Source organism: Netta rufina (genome assembly GCF_964035555.1).
Source record: "Netta rufina genome assembly, chromosome: 26".
NCBI classification, from domain to species: domain Eukaryota; kingdom Metazoa; phylum Chordata; class Aves; order Anseriformes; family Anatidae; genus Netta; species Netta rufina.
In genome coordinates, this window is record NC_140150.1 from 2,026,401 (window position 1) to 2,043,670 (window position 17,270).

A 17,270-nucleotide genomic window follows, 5' to 3' on the forward strand; every position below is an offset into this window, starting at 1 on the left:
GAAAACACTGAGAGCGTTGGTGTCAGTCCTGGGGGGGCACGAGGGGCACGGACCAAGCCCAGCAAGGACGGCCCGCAGGAGGCCACGGAAGCAGCGCTGCCATTACTGAAATACCACTTTGCATTTATTCTCCCAATTACACAGTTCAATTTACTGGTGCTAAGTCCGTAGCGATTCAGCCTCGGAGGCGGCTGGACGAGGCCCTGCCCCAGCACTGGGCCCGGGGGGGGCACTTCTGGCAGCAGCCAGGCCCGGCTCCAGCTCCTCGTGGCATGGCTCTGCCCGGACAGGGCTGAAGTCCCTATAAAACCCCAGTGGGACCATCCCAGGCAGGGGCAGAGGGCCCGAGCAGGCCGTGGCCACAAGCCGTGGGGGGGTGGCCAGCAGCCCCCGGGCCACGAGCCCTGCCCAGCGCAGGGCACAGGCGAAGCCGGGGGGATGGCTGTACAACGGGGTGCCACGGAGCTGCCGAGCTGAAGGCATTGCCCCCCCGGCAGGGCACGGGGCTGCCCGCCTACCTGGGGCAGCTCTCGGGTGGGATGAGCTCTGGCTGCGGTGTCCGGACGCTGCTCGGGGCTGTGCCCGCCTCGCCGGCCGGCCGCTCACAGCAGCGGGCAGCCCCTGCGCTTCTTGTTCTTCCTGACCTGCAGCCCCGCGCGGGTGGCCATCTCGAAGACTTCCCGCACGCCTTCCTTCGTCTTGGCCGAGCACTCGAGGTAGCCGAAGGCGTTGATGCGGTTGGCCATGTCTCTTCCCTCCTCTGGCTTCACGGGCTCCTGCATGACATCGGAAAGGAGGTTTGGGAACATCGCCCGATGACAGCAGCGAGAAGCACAGCGATGGCCGGCGGGGCATCCCCCAGCGCCTGGACTGGGCGCTGCAGGAGGGAACCCTGGGGAGGTGGCACAGGGAGAGGGGCCCCCATACCCCGGCCCCTTGCACACCCCAAAGCCAGGACCCCCCGACGGCCACGCGCCCGGCCGCAGCGCATTCCCCACCTGCTTCATCTTTGCCAGCTCCCGCCGCGTGTGCTCGTCGTTCCTCAGGTCCTTCTTGTTCCCCACCAGGATGATGGGCACGTTGGGGCAGAAGTGCTTCACCTCTGGGGTCCACTTCTCCGGGATGTTCTCTGCGGGAGGCAGCACGCACCCCCTGAGCCAAGGGGCATTGGGGTGCGCAGCAGCACGGTCCCAGCCCAAGCTGTGCCCTCCCCATGCTCCCCAACCCCGTGCGTTCCCAGCATCTTCTCAGAGCATACATAAAGCCAGGGGGGCAGTGGGGAGACCTGACACCCCCAAACACCCAAACACAATGGCACGGAGCTCAGGGTGGCAGCAGGAGCTCAGCCAGCAGCACCCAGCTCTGCAGGACCCCACGTTCCCCCTCTTTCCCTGAGCCCTACCGAGGCTATCGGGGCTGTCGATAGAAAAGCACATGAGAATCACGTCCGTGTCTGGGTACGAGAGGGGCCGCAGTCTGTCGTAGTCCTCCTGTCCGGCCGTGTCCCACAGCGCCAGCTCCACCTGTGGGGCAGAGGGACACGGCTCAGCAGCTCGCAGACCCTGCAGGCAGGCTGTGGGGCCCGGAGCAGCACTTTTATCTCCCTCGGCTGTAACCGGGGTCCTCCTCAAACTGGGGCAGGTTCGGGGTGACCCAGAAACCCAGGAGCCGCAGGGCTCCCTCCCAAGCACTGCTGGTGCAGGGAGCATCGGAGCCACCCGAACCTCGCTCCTTCACCACCCACCCCACAGAGCCACGGGAACAGGGGGATGGGACCAGCTCCGGTGCCCCTCACCTGCTTCCCGTCGACCTCGATGTCAGCGATGTAGTTCTCGAACACCGTCGGCACATAGACCTCGGGGAACTGGTCCTTGCTGAACACGATCAGCAGGCACGTCTTCCCGCAGGCACCGTCTCCCACGATCACCAGCTTCTTCCTGATGGCTGCCATCGCTGCGGGACCGGGAGGGGACGGGTGAGCAGGGCCATGGCCACAGGCAGCCTGTGCACCCACTGCCTCCTGGCCCCAACACCCCGGGGTCTCTCGTGCAGCTGCCCCAGGGAGCACAGGACCAGGCACGACGGCACACCTCGGTGTGAGCAGCTTTCAGGGCAGCAGGAGAGCAGCCCGCAGGCACTGCAGGGAGCAGTGCAGCTGGAAGCAGCCCCACATTTATACCCAGCACTGCGTGCAGTGGCCCAGCCTCCGTGAGCGGTGCAGAGGCTGCACAAGGGGACCCCCTGCAAAAACACCTTACCGGGACGAGCCCCTTTCACCCCGTAATGCTGCAGAGGGTGGGTGCCTGGCCCCAGCCACCAGCTCCCCCAGCTGAGTTTTCTCGCTATGCCCCCAGCCCGGGCACACGGGCTGTGTGCTGACCTCAGTCGCACACACCCTCTGGCTTTATTTTCAGATTAGAAATTCTTCAGGGTGTCACCCGGGCATGTTCACTGGCTCCGAAATAATCAGCTCAGTGGCAGGAGCGCGCCAAACTGAGCTTTTGGGGCCCTGAGTGAGCCCAACCTGCGCCTGGCACCGGGCGCTGGGCTGGCCCCTTCCCAGCCCTGTCACAAAGGAGCCTTTGCCACCCGGCCAGGAGCTGGCACCGGGGCAGGGGACGCTGCCAGCCACGGCTCAGCGAGCGGAGCCGAGCCCCCCAGCCAAGCCGGCTGCCCTCTGCCCCCAGCGAAACGGCTGCTCCCCCATAAGAGCACACCTCGCATCCCTGAGTTAGGGACTGCGACCACAGCTGAAGCTGGGAATGACCCAGCAGGATGCCAGGAAACGCCTGCCCTGAAGCCTGATGGAGCAGCAGGGCTGGGATCGCAGCCCTCTGACACCTCCAGGCCCCAGAAACCTCGGTCTGGAGCCCGACCTATTTCTTAGGCCCCCTTGTGACACCATTACTCCTCCATCCCTGCAGGAATCCAGGGCAAGGCGCACGATGACAGCTCACGGTTTAATCCCTGGGAGGGCACACACTGCTCTGCGGGCCGGGGAGGCTGCAGCTCACCAGAAAGGTGTGGCAGCCCTGGAAAGGAGGTGTTTGCTGGAGGTGCTGGGGGGATTCAGCAGCCATGACCCTGCGGCACCCACAGCTCGGAGCTGCCACCACTCCCCCAGAGCCTGCTTGGGATCCTGGAAATGCCCTGCGCTGCGCTCAGCCGGAGCCCAGCACACAAACGGCTCCTGTGAGAGAAGCTGGCGACTCCCAGGGCGATTACACACACACCCTGCCCCGGCATAAAGGAAGGAAAAGAGAAAAACACGAGCGAGGCTGCATTGTAATTAGCTGCAAGTGAGGGATTAAGAAATTAGACACTGCGGCTGACTTGCATTTCAAAGCAGGCTGAGGAGAGCTCCTCTTATCTGCACGCTTAGCAGGTCACCGCCAAGCTGCCTCTGCCCCACGGAAACCTCCCAGGGCTGTGCCCCACTCCGCAGCCTCCCACAACACCCCCCCAGGGCTCAGCACCACTGCAGCTCCTGCACACGGAGCGGGAGGCAAAGGTCTCATCCAGATACGGGCTCTGGCTCCCCAGCAGGGCCAGGGTCCCCCCTGTCCCCCCGGCATGGGCAAACAGCCGGGGAGGGCACCATGAGGAGGCACCACGTCTGAGTATGGAGCCAGGGCTGGAGCAGTCTCCTGCCCTCAGGGAGGGGGGCTTGTGTCCCTTGGGATACGAGAAATGCGTCACCCCTGTTGCAAACCATCCTTTTCGTCTGGGCAAAGGCCCATTCGCTCCCCTGCCACCATCTCCGCAGCACAGGCAAAGGAAAGCTCGTGGGCAAAAAGATCTCCCAGGAAATGCCCTTGCCCACGGCAAAATGGGATTTGGTGCTTTGCGATTCCGCACCTCAGAGGGATGGAGGAGGAAAGGTGCTGTGGGAAGCACTGGTATCTACTCAGCACAAGGCCAGGGGAACAGTACATCTGCAGCACAGGGAACAGAGAACAGCACTGGAGGCAGGCAGCCCGCGTCCAGACAGGGAGACGAGGTCTGCCCGTGCAGAGCCTGCGGGATATCGGACCTGAGATCTGATCTGCACGGAGCCACGCGGCGTGCTGGGGGCTGCTGGCTCAGCCCAGCCCATTCCCACAGCCCCCAGCAGGAGCTGATGGGGACAGGGCTGGGGCCGGGGCCGGCACCCACCCTGAGCAGGGGGGGCCCCAGCAGCACCTCGAGCCCTGCCTGCGGGTGACTCACAGGGCAGAGGCCCCGACCCGCCCAAAATCTCCGCACAACTCATTCCATTACTCAGCCGAGCGGCCCAGAAATAGCCCATTGCTAATGCGAGGCTGGCCTCCAAAGGGAGGGCGGGAGGAGGCTGGGAAGATTTTGAACTCTTCTACCAGTAACACCCGGGGTCCCTGCGAGGGCTGCTGCCTGCCCACAGCCACAGCGAGCCTGGCACACGCAGCACCCAAGGGTGCAGTGGGAGCAGCGCTGCGGGTGCCTCAATGCAGACACCTCGTGCTCCTCCACGGGGTGCATGAAACGCAGCAGCACCTACCTGCCTGCACCCGGTGCTGAGCAGCACCGACCCAGCTTTTGCAGGGTGCCAGGGCTGCAGCTGACTGCCGGGGGTCACCCAGCCCGGCCCCGAACAGGCAGCACCTCCGGCAAGCCAAGAAATTGCAAAACGAAACAAAATTGCTCGGCTCTATCTTCCAAGCAGCTATTCTAAAGTCATCGTCACAAAAACAGCGAGGGCTCGGGCACAGCTGTTACGTGATCAGCCTCCCCCAGCCTCGTGCCTCAAAAAAGCGAAGTTCCTGCTGAGCAGGAAACGGGGAATTCCTCTGCAGCAGGATGCATCTTTCATCTAGTTTCTGTTACGGGATCTCAGGAAATGGCAGAGGGAGGCATTAAGGCTTTGAAGAAGGCATCGGACCTTCGCAGGGACACCCGGTGCTCCCCACAGCAGGGTCGGCCCCGCGCTGCAGCCCCCCTCACCTGGGGGGGGCTCAGCAGTCCTGGAGCCTCTAGGACCAGGGGCTCACAAAACGCTCAGCACCATCATTTGGACCCTGCCACTTCAGGCACCGAGTCCACTACGTCCCCAAAACCACAGAGCTCGCAGCCAGAGGGGGAAGCCAAGGGCCCGGCTCCTGTGGCCTCGGGCAGGGCTGTGGCCCTGGGGCCCCCCCGGCATTACAGGAGGAAACGGAGCCTTTGAAGGGCCCGAGATAGGTTTCCGTCCACTCGGCCTTGCTGTGTCTTCAGCTCCTGCTGAACTGGCGGCGGTTTAACAAACAACAGTGCCCTGGGTACTCAGGCATCCTGGGTACTCAGACTGTTTTGATTTAACTTCTGCTTGGGAAGGAGCCGAGCTAATTGCAACACAAACCAGGTTCAAGGCTAAAATATTCATGAGGAATTCAGCTGGGTTTCAAATCCCCCAAAGCACAGGCCCTCGGCCCAGGCGGCGCAACCCGTAATGCAGACGAGATCCAAGGGAGCTCGCGGCACCCAGAGAGCACGAAACACCAGCAGGGAACACAAACAAGGTTTTCTACCCAGAGCAGCCGAGGACAGGCTGTCTCCACTTCTAAACATGGCTTTGTGTGTGCAAAGGGCTGCTGCCACAGCCCCAAACGCGCCAGGCGAGGGCACATCAGGACAGGCCCCCAGGAGGGAGGCAAACAGGAGCCGCTTTCGGGCAGGCACGGGGCGGTGCTGGTGCTGCCGGAGCCCAGCGGGGCCAGGGCTGGTGGCAGCAACCCCAAAAACCCCATCAGGGGGGAGGCTCCCACCCCACCGAGCTGCTGTGTGCAGCTCTGCGACAGCAAAGCAGGGAGCCTCACAGGAGTGTTTCACAGCTCCTGTGAGCCCCAAAGCTAAAATCCTTCCAAGGGGACTGAAGGAGTTTGGGGACAACGGCAGGGGGACATAGCTGGTGCCTGAATCACCCGCAGCGAGTCCCACAGCGCCGGACAAATTCCTGGCTCGGGTATCTGGGGGATTCTTAAACAGCAGCAGAAAACCAATCCACCAGCTGGAAGGGAGGCTGGAAGGCAGTGCCAAAGTGAAACACCATGGCAGTGAGGCCCCGCTTCCAGCTCCTGGGCGTATCTCAGTCCCGAAACCCCAAGTGCTTGTGTTTGTGGGAAGCCTTGTGCCTGCTGCTTGCTGCTGCCAGGGAGAAACGCCGCGGAGCACACGGCTCCCCCCTCTGCCCCACCAGCCCTTAGAGCAGCAGAGCCCCTCCGGTGCCAGCCGGGACCCCCTGGGCTTACTGCCCAGCAAATCCCACACGGCTTCTTTTGCAGGGCTGGCAGCTTGTGTGCGGATACCCAGAAATCAACACATCCTACAAGCACTAACAGGAGCAAGGAGCCTTACTGTAATTAACTTAAACGCCTTCTGTCTCACGATGGCACCCAGGGAAGCGAGAGCAGGATGACCACTCCTGGAGCAGTGAATACACCACACGTGCACAGAAGCTCTGAGACGAAGCTCACGGTTCTGCCTTCAGGACAACAGCCACGGACTTTGGACTTTTTTGCATCATTGGGCTAAAGAAGGCGAGCTAACTTTTTACGTGTTGCTGCTGAACTAGTAAAGTTACCGATTGTATTTTATTTTAGTCGGACACACTGAAAGCAATACGAGCACAATACGTGGCACAGCGGGAGCAGGCAGCAAGGAACACCCCCCGGTGAGCCGAGGTGGCAGCGAGCCCTCCTCCTTCCCACCTTGGGCTCCGTCTGGTGTCTGTCTGCCTCCTGTCCTCACCTCCTTCCCCACAGCACATCCTACTGCGGCCATCCCGCATCCCCCACCAAGGGCCAGCCTTCCCCAGCGCACAGCAGCACCAGGACCCTGCTGAAAGCTTTGGTGCCCCATCCCGAGCAGATGCCTGGAGTGGCGCAGTGCCTCACAGCCACTGCCACGGGGCCAGCCAACGTTTGCTAACACCTTCCTAACCCTCCGTGTCCGTGGGCCTCTCCAGTGCAAACTGCAGGCAGCCAGGCAAGGCGGGTTACACGCCCCGGGTAGGCTGTTGGCAGAGAGCAACTTGGCTCCTTCTCCACTCGGAAGAGCGTTTCCTTGCAGACTCCGAGGCTGGCAGGAGCAGCTGAAGGCGTGCAGTCAGCCCAGTGCCCGCAGCTAGCAGGGGAGAGCCCAAGGTGCGCTGAAACAGCCGGGACCCCCCGACGGCTCCTGGAGGCAGGGGCAGGGGGCGCAGAGCCGCCCAGGGCCGGCCAAGGCTCGGGGGGCTCCGGGGAGGCTCCGGGGGCCGCCGTGCGCTGGGGCAGCGGCGCGCTCATGCTTTAGGAATGCGCCCCTGCTCCTAAGACATAACCCAGCTGCCTGCAACCCCCCCCCCGGATAAATGTTTAACGCCGAGCTGCGCGGCGAGCAGAGCCAACTTCTTCCCTTCTTCTGGAGGGGCCGGGGCCGTGCGCCCCCTCGGGCCGCGCCGCTGCCCAGGGCAGCTCCCGGGGACCCCCCCGAGCTGGGAACCCCCCCGAGTCCGGCTCCTCCCCGTGCCCAGGAGCCCCACCCCAGCGCTGCCCCCCTCCCCGTGCCGGTGAGCCCCGACCCCCGCCAAGCCCCCGGCCCGGGGCTTGCCCCCCCCACCGCTCCCCGTGGGGCTCCCCCGGTCCCCGCGCCCCGAGCGCTGCGCGCACCTCGCTCCGCCGCCGCTCCCGGTCCCGGCTCCGGCCCCGGCTCCGCAGCGAGGCTCGGGCGGGGCCGCCCCGGTCTGGGGCCGCCCGCGGGGGGCGGAGCGCACGGGGCCGAACCGAGCCGGGCCGGGCCGGGCTGGGCTGAACCGGGCCGGGCTGAGCCGAGCCGGGACCCAGCCCCGCGCTGCCCCCGGCCCCGACGGGCTGAGCCCGGCTCCCCTCGAGCTGCCCCCAGCCCAGCCCCGTGCGCCCCCTCCGAGGTACCCCCGGGTGTCGTTACCGAGGGGAGCAGAGGGGCAGCCCCGGTACCGGCCCCCAGCCCCCGTCCTCCCGTCCCGGACCCCCCCGGATCCCCCCGGACTCCCCCCCGATCCCCGAGGCGCGGGCAGGGAGCGGGAGCCCCGGTCCTGGCCCGGGTCCCGGCTCCCGCTCGGTTTCTATTTTGGGCTCTCGGGGACGACTCCTCCGTAATTTGTCGAGCCCCAGGCCAGGAGCTGGCGCCAAAGGAAATGTTTTCGGAGGGAGAAAGGGAACCGCAGGGGCAGCGCTCGATGCAGCCCGTGCCCGCCTCGCCCAGCAGCTGCGGGAGGCTCCCCGCCAGCGGCAGCCGAGAGCAACTGGGGGAACTGGGCTGCATGAACTGGGAGAACTGGGCTGTGTGGGTGAGCATCGACCCAGGAGCACCAGGACGGCAGGGGTATGAGCACAAGGGTGCTTCCAGCAAGCAGTCCACCCAGGATGTCCCAGCTCCACAGCCACAGGAGGGGGCCCGTGGGCAGGGAGACCACCGGGGTGCTCACCAGCCAGGGCCCCTTGGGTCACCGACCCCTCTGTCCCCATGTGTGAGGGTCTCAGGGGGCTCGGGCTGGTGCAAGGGCAGAGGGACAGCAGCTCGCATGATTACCAAGTCTGCCTACACAAATTAATCAGCGCTAATTGGCTTTTAGGTAAGGCTTCTTTGCAGGAGTTCTGCAAGCGAGTCTCTGCGGTGGGATTGCGAGTGGCACCTTTATTTAAACAGCGCTAGGCCAGGGCAGCTGCTCCAGTCCCAGCATCTCCCCCTGCTCCCTTCAGCACAAAAACATCAACAGGTTAAAACCCTCGCTGGATGGCTTTCAGTGCCACTGAGTGCACCCAGTTTATTTACATCTCGCTGATTACAAGGGACAAACACTCACCAGAGGTGACACCTGACGAGAGCTGGCCGCACCCAGTGCCAGCAGCACACCAACTGCTGGGGCCACGGCGCCTTCCAAAGCGAGGGACGGGGCCCTGCTGGCCCCCCTCACCCCATGCCAGCAGCCCTGGCGTTGTGCTGGGATGTGACACTCCGCGGAGGTGCAGGTCAGAGGTGTGCAGGGTGCAAAACAAAATACCACGGAGAGAAAACTGCTGCTGCAGCTCTGCTCAGCACCGGTCTGAGACGAAGGAAAAGGACCGAGCTGCCTTTTTTTTTTTTTTTTTTTTTTTTTTTTTTTTCCCCAGTGACAACCAAGCTGCTTTTATTGTGGGTTCCCAGCCCTCAGCTAAGCAGATCCATGCAGCGTGTTTAAGCTGTTAAGCTTGGCTGAACGGGGCTGCTCTGCAACTGCTGCTCAGCAGTGGCCAAATTAGACCCGCTCAGGAACACAGACCTACATTCCTACCAACCACCACCCCGTACCGGGAAATAACTCAGACGCTTCCCAGCTCAGCTCTACGGTTAGCAATAAATAATTGGCTCTAGAAACACAGCAGTGATCCGAGGCATGAAGAGATGTGGTGGGCAGAGCCCGTGGCACAGCCAGGGGCTGGCAGACACGTGCAAGTGCAACAGCTCCCGTCCTGCCAGGTGCTCACCGTGCGCCGCAGGGACCGAGCGCTGCCACGTCCTCCGAGACCGAGTGCCCAGAGGAGCCCAAGGGGGCAAGCACAAGGCTGGGGCATCAGTCGTGGGGCTCACCCCTTACCCCAGCACCCCCAGGTGGGCTGCTTGGGGCTGGGTATGGTTCCAGCTGCCAGCAGGGCCCCTCTCCAGGCCACAGCCATCCAGACGCAGCACCCAGCCCAGCGGCAGCAGCTTCAGTGTCCGTGGTGCAGACTTCACAGGGCAGGGGGCAGGAGGTGACTGCAGCAGCAGGCACAGGGCTCACCAGGCAGGAGTGCTCGGCCTCCCAGCCCCACAGCTGTAACCAGCACCTCTGGGCCAGGGCGAGGCACCAAGCACGTGCTGAGAAGCCAGGGAGCATTTGGGCTCTTCACAGCAATCAAGAAAGTGGCAGCACGAAAAACATCCCCCGAGCCCCATCCCCGCTCTGTCCACGGCCCTTCCATCTCTGCAGGGTGCTGGGGTGCAGCAGGTGAGGGGGGCTCTGGGCAGGGGCTGGGGGGTGGCTGCAGGCTTCAAGTTTCTCCTTGTGGGCAGCTCAGGAAACAAGCGCTGAAGGGAGAGGTGCCCCGAGGCAGTGCCGGGTCCTGCTCGCGTCCGTGCGGGCAGCGTGAGCCCCTGTGCCCCGGGTCATGGGGCATCACGTGTAGTTCCCCGGGCCACCCAGGGGGATCACGAAGACGGAGATGTCATCGCCGGAGCCCAGCCTGTCGTTGGGCAGCCGCCAGCCCCGCTCCTTCAGGACCCCCCTGGAGCGCACCACCAGCTCCTGCGCCACCATCGTGTACCTGGGCGGGCAGAGCACGGCGCGGGTCAGCAGCACCCAGACCCACGGCCAGCAGGCTCCGAGGCACCACGCTGCCAGCCCCAGCAGTGAGGAGAAGCTGGAGGAGCCAGAGGTGCAGGAAAAGCTCCCTCAGAGCCACCCAGACGTGTTGTGTCCTGTGGAGCAACAGCCCCAAGGCCAGCGGGTTCGTGGCCACGACGCTGCTCCAGGGAGCAAGACCAAGGGGGATGTCACCTGCAGGCCACGCTCGTCCCCTCCCCACTCGCAGCTCACCTGCACGGGTCATTGGGCTCGTAGCTCGTCAGCACCTCCATCACCACGCTGGCCACCTCCTCGTCGTTGGTGACATCCCAGAGCCCGTCGGTGCCCAAGACCAGGACGTCGTCAGGGCAGTGCTCGTACTGCGTGAGGTCGTAAACCCTCACCTGGGAACCAGCGGGGCAGGACACGAGGGTGAGGGCCGAAAAGGCTCGCGGACAGCCCCCCAGCACCGCCACACGCTCCAGTCCGGGCACCCCGACCAGCTCCAGCCCTCACAGGAGCCCTCGGGCGAGGAGCATCCAGAGCCAGGCTCACCTCCGGGAAGCAGGACAGGAAGGGCTTGATGTGGATGTTGGAGCTGAACACCTTCAGGTCGTGGTCTCCCAGGCCACGCGTGACCCCGATTGTGGCCATCACCCGAGCCTGGAGGAAGGCGAAACCAAAAGAAAGCTTGAAGCTTTTCTTCTTTCTTTGGAGGGAGGCCACCAAACCGCCCCCCTCCCGGGCAGGGGGACCCCACCCCGCACAGCTCATGCCCCACACTCCACCTTTTTGCCTTCCCCATAGATAAGTGGAAACTTCAGGTCGTCCTCCTCGATCTTTTTGTAAGCCCTGGTTAAAGCAAGCCAGAGGCAGTGTGTCAGCAGGTGGGCAAGAGCTTCCAGCACCTCCCCTGCGTGCTTGGGACGTGGCCAGGCGTCCCCGGACAGGACACCGGCTGCCTGGCACACCCCAGGGCCCGCACGAGGAAGGGGGCTGGAGCTGGCAGCCTCCTGGGGGGGCAGCAGGGTTACCAGCCGTTCATGTTTTGGTCTCTGTACAGCATCTTCTTCCCCAGCTCCTTGGGCTGGATCCTGCGGGGGAACTCGAGGTGCGTGAACTCCTTCCCCAGCAGCTCGGGCCTCAGGAACGCCTGCGGGACAAAGCAGGGGGCTCAGCTGTGGTGCCACGAGCGGGGTCCTGCCAGTATCATCCACCCCGTGGGCTGCCATCGCCCACCAGGCACCCCAAACCACACGGGGCAGCCGGCACAGCAGCCTGCCGGGAAATGGGGTGGATACCACAGCCTCCGAGCCGCCCTCCTGAGCTACACCCAAGGAGAGGAGCAGCTCGAGGTGGCCACGCCAACGCTGAGCAAGGACACCTCTTCCCCGAGAACACGTCCTGGCTGTGGAGAACACGTCCAGAGGTGTCACTGTGCTGCTCCCCCCCAAGGACCCAGCCCTGGGGCCACCTCCCCAGCACCCTGCGGGTGTCGGCCTCAGCTGCATCCCACAGAGCCCCCGCCCCACAGACCCCAGCACGCCCTGTGCCAGCAGCCCTGGAGCTTCCCCGAGCACAGCCTGCAGGCACCAGGGATCAGGATGATGCTGGAAAATGCAGGTGGAGGAAGAAAGGAGCTGAAAGGAAGGGGAAGAGCCCTCGGGGAGAAGGGCGGTGTTGGTGCAGAGGCACGAAGAGCCCCTCCATGGCCTGGCCACCGCACGGCCCCGCGCATCGCCGCTGGCTGGAGAGGATCCTGCTCACAGCAATTTCTTCCCCGTGGTCATTCAAAAATAGATTTGAGAAAAAAACGCCTTAGTGTTTTTCCAAATACGCTGCAAGCCAGGAAATCCCATCCAGCAAGACCTCCTCCAGCAGAAACGCCTCCTCCTCCCCCGTGCTGCCGTCAGAGAGGTCTTTATAACCTTAAAAAGTCTCATTGTGCGGCACGGGAAGGTTTGTCCAGGGCGAGCAGGAGAGGGAGCTTTCAGGAAGAAAGCTAGAAATCCGCCGGCACACTTCAGCTGCCCCCCAGGGGACATCCAGGCACGAAAGTAGGGCTGAGCACAGCGCTGCGGGCCCCCGAACGCACGAGGGGACACCACGGGTGCGGGGCACGGAGCTGAGATCCCCTGCAAAGCAGCCTGGTGGGCACACAGGACGTGGTGCCACCACGGGGAGGGGACACCATGTGGTCCTGGGGCAGGAGCTGGACACGATGGGCTGAACCAGCTCCAGGCACTCCTACCAACACGGTGCCGGTGCCATGCCAAGAACCCATTATTCACAGTCCCACAGCGAGCCCGGAGCCCAGCAACCACGGCACAGCCAGCGGGGGCAGCTCCCGAGCAGCACCCCCCGGCCAGGATGGATGGGTGCCCACAGCCCCCCAGGAACAGCCCCGGCAGGGAGCACGGGGGGCTGCAGAGGGGCTGGGAGGTGGCTCGGCAGGAACGAGACGAGAAGAAAGGTCTTTCTTACTAAAAACTGCAGCCTCTGCCTCTCTGTCTCTGGAGTAAACTCCCTGGACATTGGAATGATTTCCCCGTTACGGATGATAATGGCCCTGCAATGAGACATGGAAGGATGAGATTAGAGAGGAGGAGAGGGGACGGGGCGGGCTGGCTGGGTGCCCCAGGGGCACAGCGTCCTCCCCCCGCTGCGGGCTCCCTGCCCAGCCCCAGCTGCAGGGACAGCGGCTCCTGGCTGGCACAGCCGGAGGGAGGACAGGAAAATGGAAGGGAAGCAGGGGGCAGAGGGGATGGAGAGCAAACCAGAGGAAGGGGTATGGTTAGAGAGGGAGCAGCACGAGGGTTACAGAGCCTCTGTTAGCGGGGAGCTGCACACAGGACAGGCAGAAGCCACCAGCGGCAGGACGGGGGTGCAAGCGCCCAGCCCGCACCCACACCAGTGCTGCAGGTTAACAAAGTGTTTGATGGGTTACACAATGGCTGCTTATGAGATGTTTCTGGGGGTCTGGGGGCACTGAGGATCTGATACCCGTGGCCCATCTGCCCCACTCGCTGTCCTGTCAAGGGCTGCAAATCCTCTTCGGGGACACAGAGCCCGGGTGAGCCTGGCTCTGGAGGGGTTTGGTGCCCGAGGAGGGAGCGCAGACCCTCACCCAGCTGCACAGCCCCACGGCCGACTGGCAGAGGCCGAGCACAATCCCTGCTCATCACCTCCAGCCTCCGCTCACGGCTCCTGCCCACGCCACTCTGCACACCCCCAGCAGCAAGGCACCGACATCTCCTCTGCCATCCCAGGGCAAGAAGCGTTCAAACCAGCTTCGCCCTCCGTGTCAGACGGCGTTGCCTTCCTGTTGATTCTTGCGGGGTATGAACGCACCCAGGAGTGATTACAGGAATGCACCCAAGGAAATGCATTTGTCAGGCAAAATCCTGGGCCTCCAAGCTCCCTTGGGCCTTGTCTGCACATAAATTTGCACGTCCTGCTGGATGTTCTGCAGCCCCTCAGCACACCAGGCAAACGTGGAGAGCACGGCGAGGCACGGCACGGCACGGCATGGCACGGCACGCTGTTCTCAGGGCTCATGATCAGGCTGCTCCTGCCCTCCCCCAGACAGCCCCAGCTCCTCAGCGCCCTGAAACGGGGGCAAGCCCCGGTACGGGGGGAAGGCCGGGGGCTGTACCTGCTGTCACCAGCGTTGGCCACGTAGAACTTGCCCATGAGGTAGACGGCGGCCAGGGCACAGCAGCCCCCGGAGATGCTCTGGGACGCCCGCTCCTGCTCGATCTGGTTGTCCTGGGGAGACAGAGAGCGGGTCTGAGCAGCACGAGCAGCAGCCCCTGCCAGCAAGCAGAGGTCCAGGCAGCCCAAAATTGCATCCTGCTGCTCCATCAGGCTGTGGCCGGGCACCTTGCCCCACGCAGCCTGGGGTCCTGTGGGCAGCAGGGGCACGGCTTCCCCGGGGCTGTGGAGAGGGCAGGAGAGAACAAGACGGGAGGGGACTGCTGGAATGAAGTGCGACCAAATCCTGCACCCACACAGGCCCCGAGCCCAAAGCCTCTGTGCTCTGAACCCCTAAAACAGGGGACAGCAGCACACCAGGGCAGGAGCCGCCCTGCCAGGAGCCCTCGCTGCAGACCTGCCTCCTGCTGGAGGGGACAGAAAGCAAAGCAAACGCCCCCAGCCAGCACCCAACGGGCGTCCCCGCAGGCTGGGGATCACTCACCATGTGCTTGAAGGCGTTCTCGATGGCACCGATCACCAGGCTCTCGTGAGACACCGCTTTCTCCAGGTGAAAGCGTGGCAGGGCATCGCTGGGGACCTCTCCGTTGTCCTCTGTGAGGGGCGCCCGGCTCAGCTCAGCTGCGCCAGCCCTGGCGTCGTGCTGGAGGCAGATGGGAGGCGGGGAGGGGTCCTGCAGGATGTCCACCAGGTCCCGGAGCTGCTCGCAGATGTGCAGGTGGAGCCTTTTGGATGCCATGACGGCAGCGCCGCTGCCCGCGTGGCCATCAAACAAAGCCCAGTAGTGGAAATAAAATCCCTTCCTGCCCTGTGGGGAGAGAGAGGAAGGGTCAGCGAGTGCTGTGAGGAAGCAGATGATGGGGAGCGGGGAGTGGGGGCTCTGCCTCGCGTGTCCCAGCCCTGCACTGACACCCAGCACCGTCTGTGGCAGCTGGCTCCTCCGGGACAGCCCCCAGGGGCACATTGGCCAGTGCCTCCCAGCGCCAACCAGCCCCAGGGCACAGCAGCTGCTGCGGCTCTCACCCCATCCAGCTCCCCGCTGCCATCCCCGGAGGGCGGGCGGCCCCTGGGGCTCGGCCTCCTCTCCACAAACACCACCTCGCAGCACGCCTGGTCCTCGTTGTGCTGGCTCTTCCCCGCATTTATCACCCTGCAAGGAGGGAAGGAGGTGTTAAGGCTCACTCTTTCGCACCCAAAATATCAGGTTTTGCCCACGGGTACTCCAGAAAACCCGACCCTAATTCACTGGCTGAGAACAGGGGTGAGCCAGGCCATGGCAGAGGCTCCCCCAGCAGCACCTCACCCCCTTGTCCCCATTCCTGTCCCCATCCCTGCTCCTCACAGGGGCTCCCATCCCATCCCACACAGCAGCAGCGAGGTGAGCAGAGGTCCCAGGCTGGCCACGGGGGCTGACCTGGAGCAGTGGCAGCGCCCGGTCCCCCCGCAGCACTGGGGCCAGGGACAGCGGCTGGCCGGGCACCCGCAGAGGGAGGTGGCCAAAAAAAGGTGGCCTTGCCGCAGGTCCCCACCGCTGCCCCAAGCAGAGAAAATGCCTGAAACCCTGCAGCAGCCTCAGCACACGCACAGCCAGCCTGGGCTCAGACACTGCGAGGGGATTTTGGCCTCACTGCCAGAGCAGCACCGCTCAGCGGGCGCAGGTGGCTCAGAGGGGAGGAGATGAAAATGAAACCGGCAGAACTTTTGCAGAACGACTCGCATCGACTTCTTGCAGCTTCTGCTGGCAAAGCAGATTTCAGCTCCAGATTGCCAAACCTGCTCACGGGGGGGGGGGGGGGGGGGAGGCAGTAAATGTGCGCAAGAGCTATTTGGGCACGGACTTTTCAAGCGGTTTGCAGAAAGAAGTCTCGGGACACAAAGAGAAGTCCTGCTGCTGAGCAGAGGGCGGGTTGCCTTCGTTCCCCCCAGAGCCTGCAAGGTTCCTGCTCTGCAGAGATCGAGCACGGGGCACTCCTCCCCCAGCAGCTGGCACCTCGGGGGGGTCCCAAGACCCCGGGTGGACCCGGCTGCGTGCAGGATGCGGGAGCAGAGCGGTGTCACCGAGCAGTACCGGCGGCCTTGCCACCTGCCTTCAGCTCGGGGGCGAAACTCCCCCTCCAGTAAAAGGAGAAGAGAAGCGGGCCCTCGGAGGGGAAGTGGGAGTCAGGTCCTGCTCCCAAACCAGCTTCGATTCCCTCCTCCCCCCTCCCGGGACCTGCTCGAGCAGTTCCTTCCCCCCCGGTGTCGGTTCCCGGTCCGTGACAGCGGCACCGGGCACATCGGTGCCAAAAACAGCGGAGCTGGGAACGCGACGAGCAGCCCCCCCCGGCTTCCCCTTACCCATCCCATCCCTCCCCCGGCCCCGACCCATCCCTAACACCCCCCGGGGCATCCCGCACAACCGTTAACGGGCGGTGGGGTCCAGCCCCGCGCCCCCCCCCCCAACCTCCAGCCCCTCTCACTCGGCGTAGCCCGTGCTCCAGGGCAGGCGGCGGCGGCCGTCGCGGGGGCTCTGCACGGCCCTGCCCGTGTGGTCGTCGGCCCGGCGCAGCTCCTCGGGCGTCAGCTGCAGGAAGGCCGGCCGGCAAAACAACGCCGCTGCCCCCCCGCTGCCACCACCGCCGCCACCACCACCGCCGGTCCCCGCTCCGCCGCCGCCGCCGCCGCCGCGCCGGGGCTCGGCCGGGGGCTGCGCGCCCGCCCCGGGGCCCAACCCGGCCACCAGGTGCCCCACCGCCGAGCGCACCCGCAGCAGCATGCCGGGCCGAGCCGTGCCGAGCCAAGCCGAGCCCGGCCCCGCCGCCCCGCCCCGAGTCCCGCCCCGGTACCGGGGCCGCCGCCACCGCCACCGCCCTCCCCCGGCGGGAGCCGCGCTCCGGGAGATGCTGCAGCGCCCCCCGGGGTGCCCGCAGGCCGGGTTAGCCCCAGGTTAGCCCGGGTTAGCCCCGCTGCCGGTCCCCCGGCTCCTGCCCATCGCGGAGTCGGGACCGGGGGGAGGCGAGGTCAGTGCCGCAGCCCCCCCCGGGGCGCAGCTGGGGACCCCCGGCGGGCAGCTCGCCGCTCCTTCCGGTGCTCCTCCCGCTGCCAGCTCCGCAGCAGCCTGAACGGCGCGGGGCAGCGGCCGGCAGCGCTGGGAGAGGCCGCGGGAGGCGCAGGAGCAGCAGGGAGAGGGACACGCGTGTGCTGCCCGCCGGCTCCCCCTGCCCACGCGTGCCCGCTGCCCTCCCCGCGCTGTGCCGGTGAGCGG

The 17,270-nt window shown here is 65.0% G+C and overlaps 2 protein-coding genes across 2 annotated transcripts; both read right to left on the reverse strand.

Moving 5' to 3' along the window:
• Window positions 1–108: 108 nt before the first annotated feature.
• On the reverse strand, window positions 109–7,706 carry RHOC (ras homolog family member C). The gene is made up of 5 exons (XM_084302100.1): window positions 7,641–7,706; window positions 1,796–1,953; window positions 1,403–1,523; window positions 999–1,129; window positions 109–776 (listed from the first exon to the last, which is right to left on the reverse strand). Exons 2-5 carry the CDS (start codon window positions 1,949–1,951, stop codon window positions 603–605), a joined length of 582 nt encoding a protein of 193 aa, XP_084158226.1. The 5' UTR covers window positions 1,952–1,953; window positions 7,641–7,706; the 3' UTR covers window positions 109–602.
• Window positions 7,707–8,752: 1,046 nt separating this feature from the next.
• PPM1J (protein phosphatase, Mg2+/Mn2+ dependent 1J) lies at window positions 8,753–16,784 on the reverse strand. Its single transcript, XM_084302109.1, has 10 exons — window positions 16,486–16,784; window positions 15,050–15,176; window positions 14,511–14,834; window positions 13,968–14,080; window positions 12,797–12,881; window positions 11,347–11,465; window positions 11,101–11,164; window positions 10,868–10,975; window positions 10,565–10,716; window positions 8,753–10,292 (listed from the first exon to the last, which is right to left on the reverse strand). The coding sequence occupies exons 1-10, from the start codon at window positions 16,779–16,781 to the stop codon at window positions 10,145–10,147; spliced, it is 1,536 nt and encodes a 511-aa protein (XP_084158235.1). The 5' UTR covers window positions 16,782–16,784; the 3' UTR covers window positions 8,753–10,144.
• Window positions 16,785–17,270: the final 486 nt, after the last annotated feature.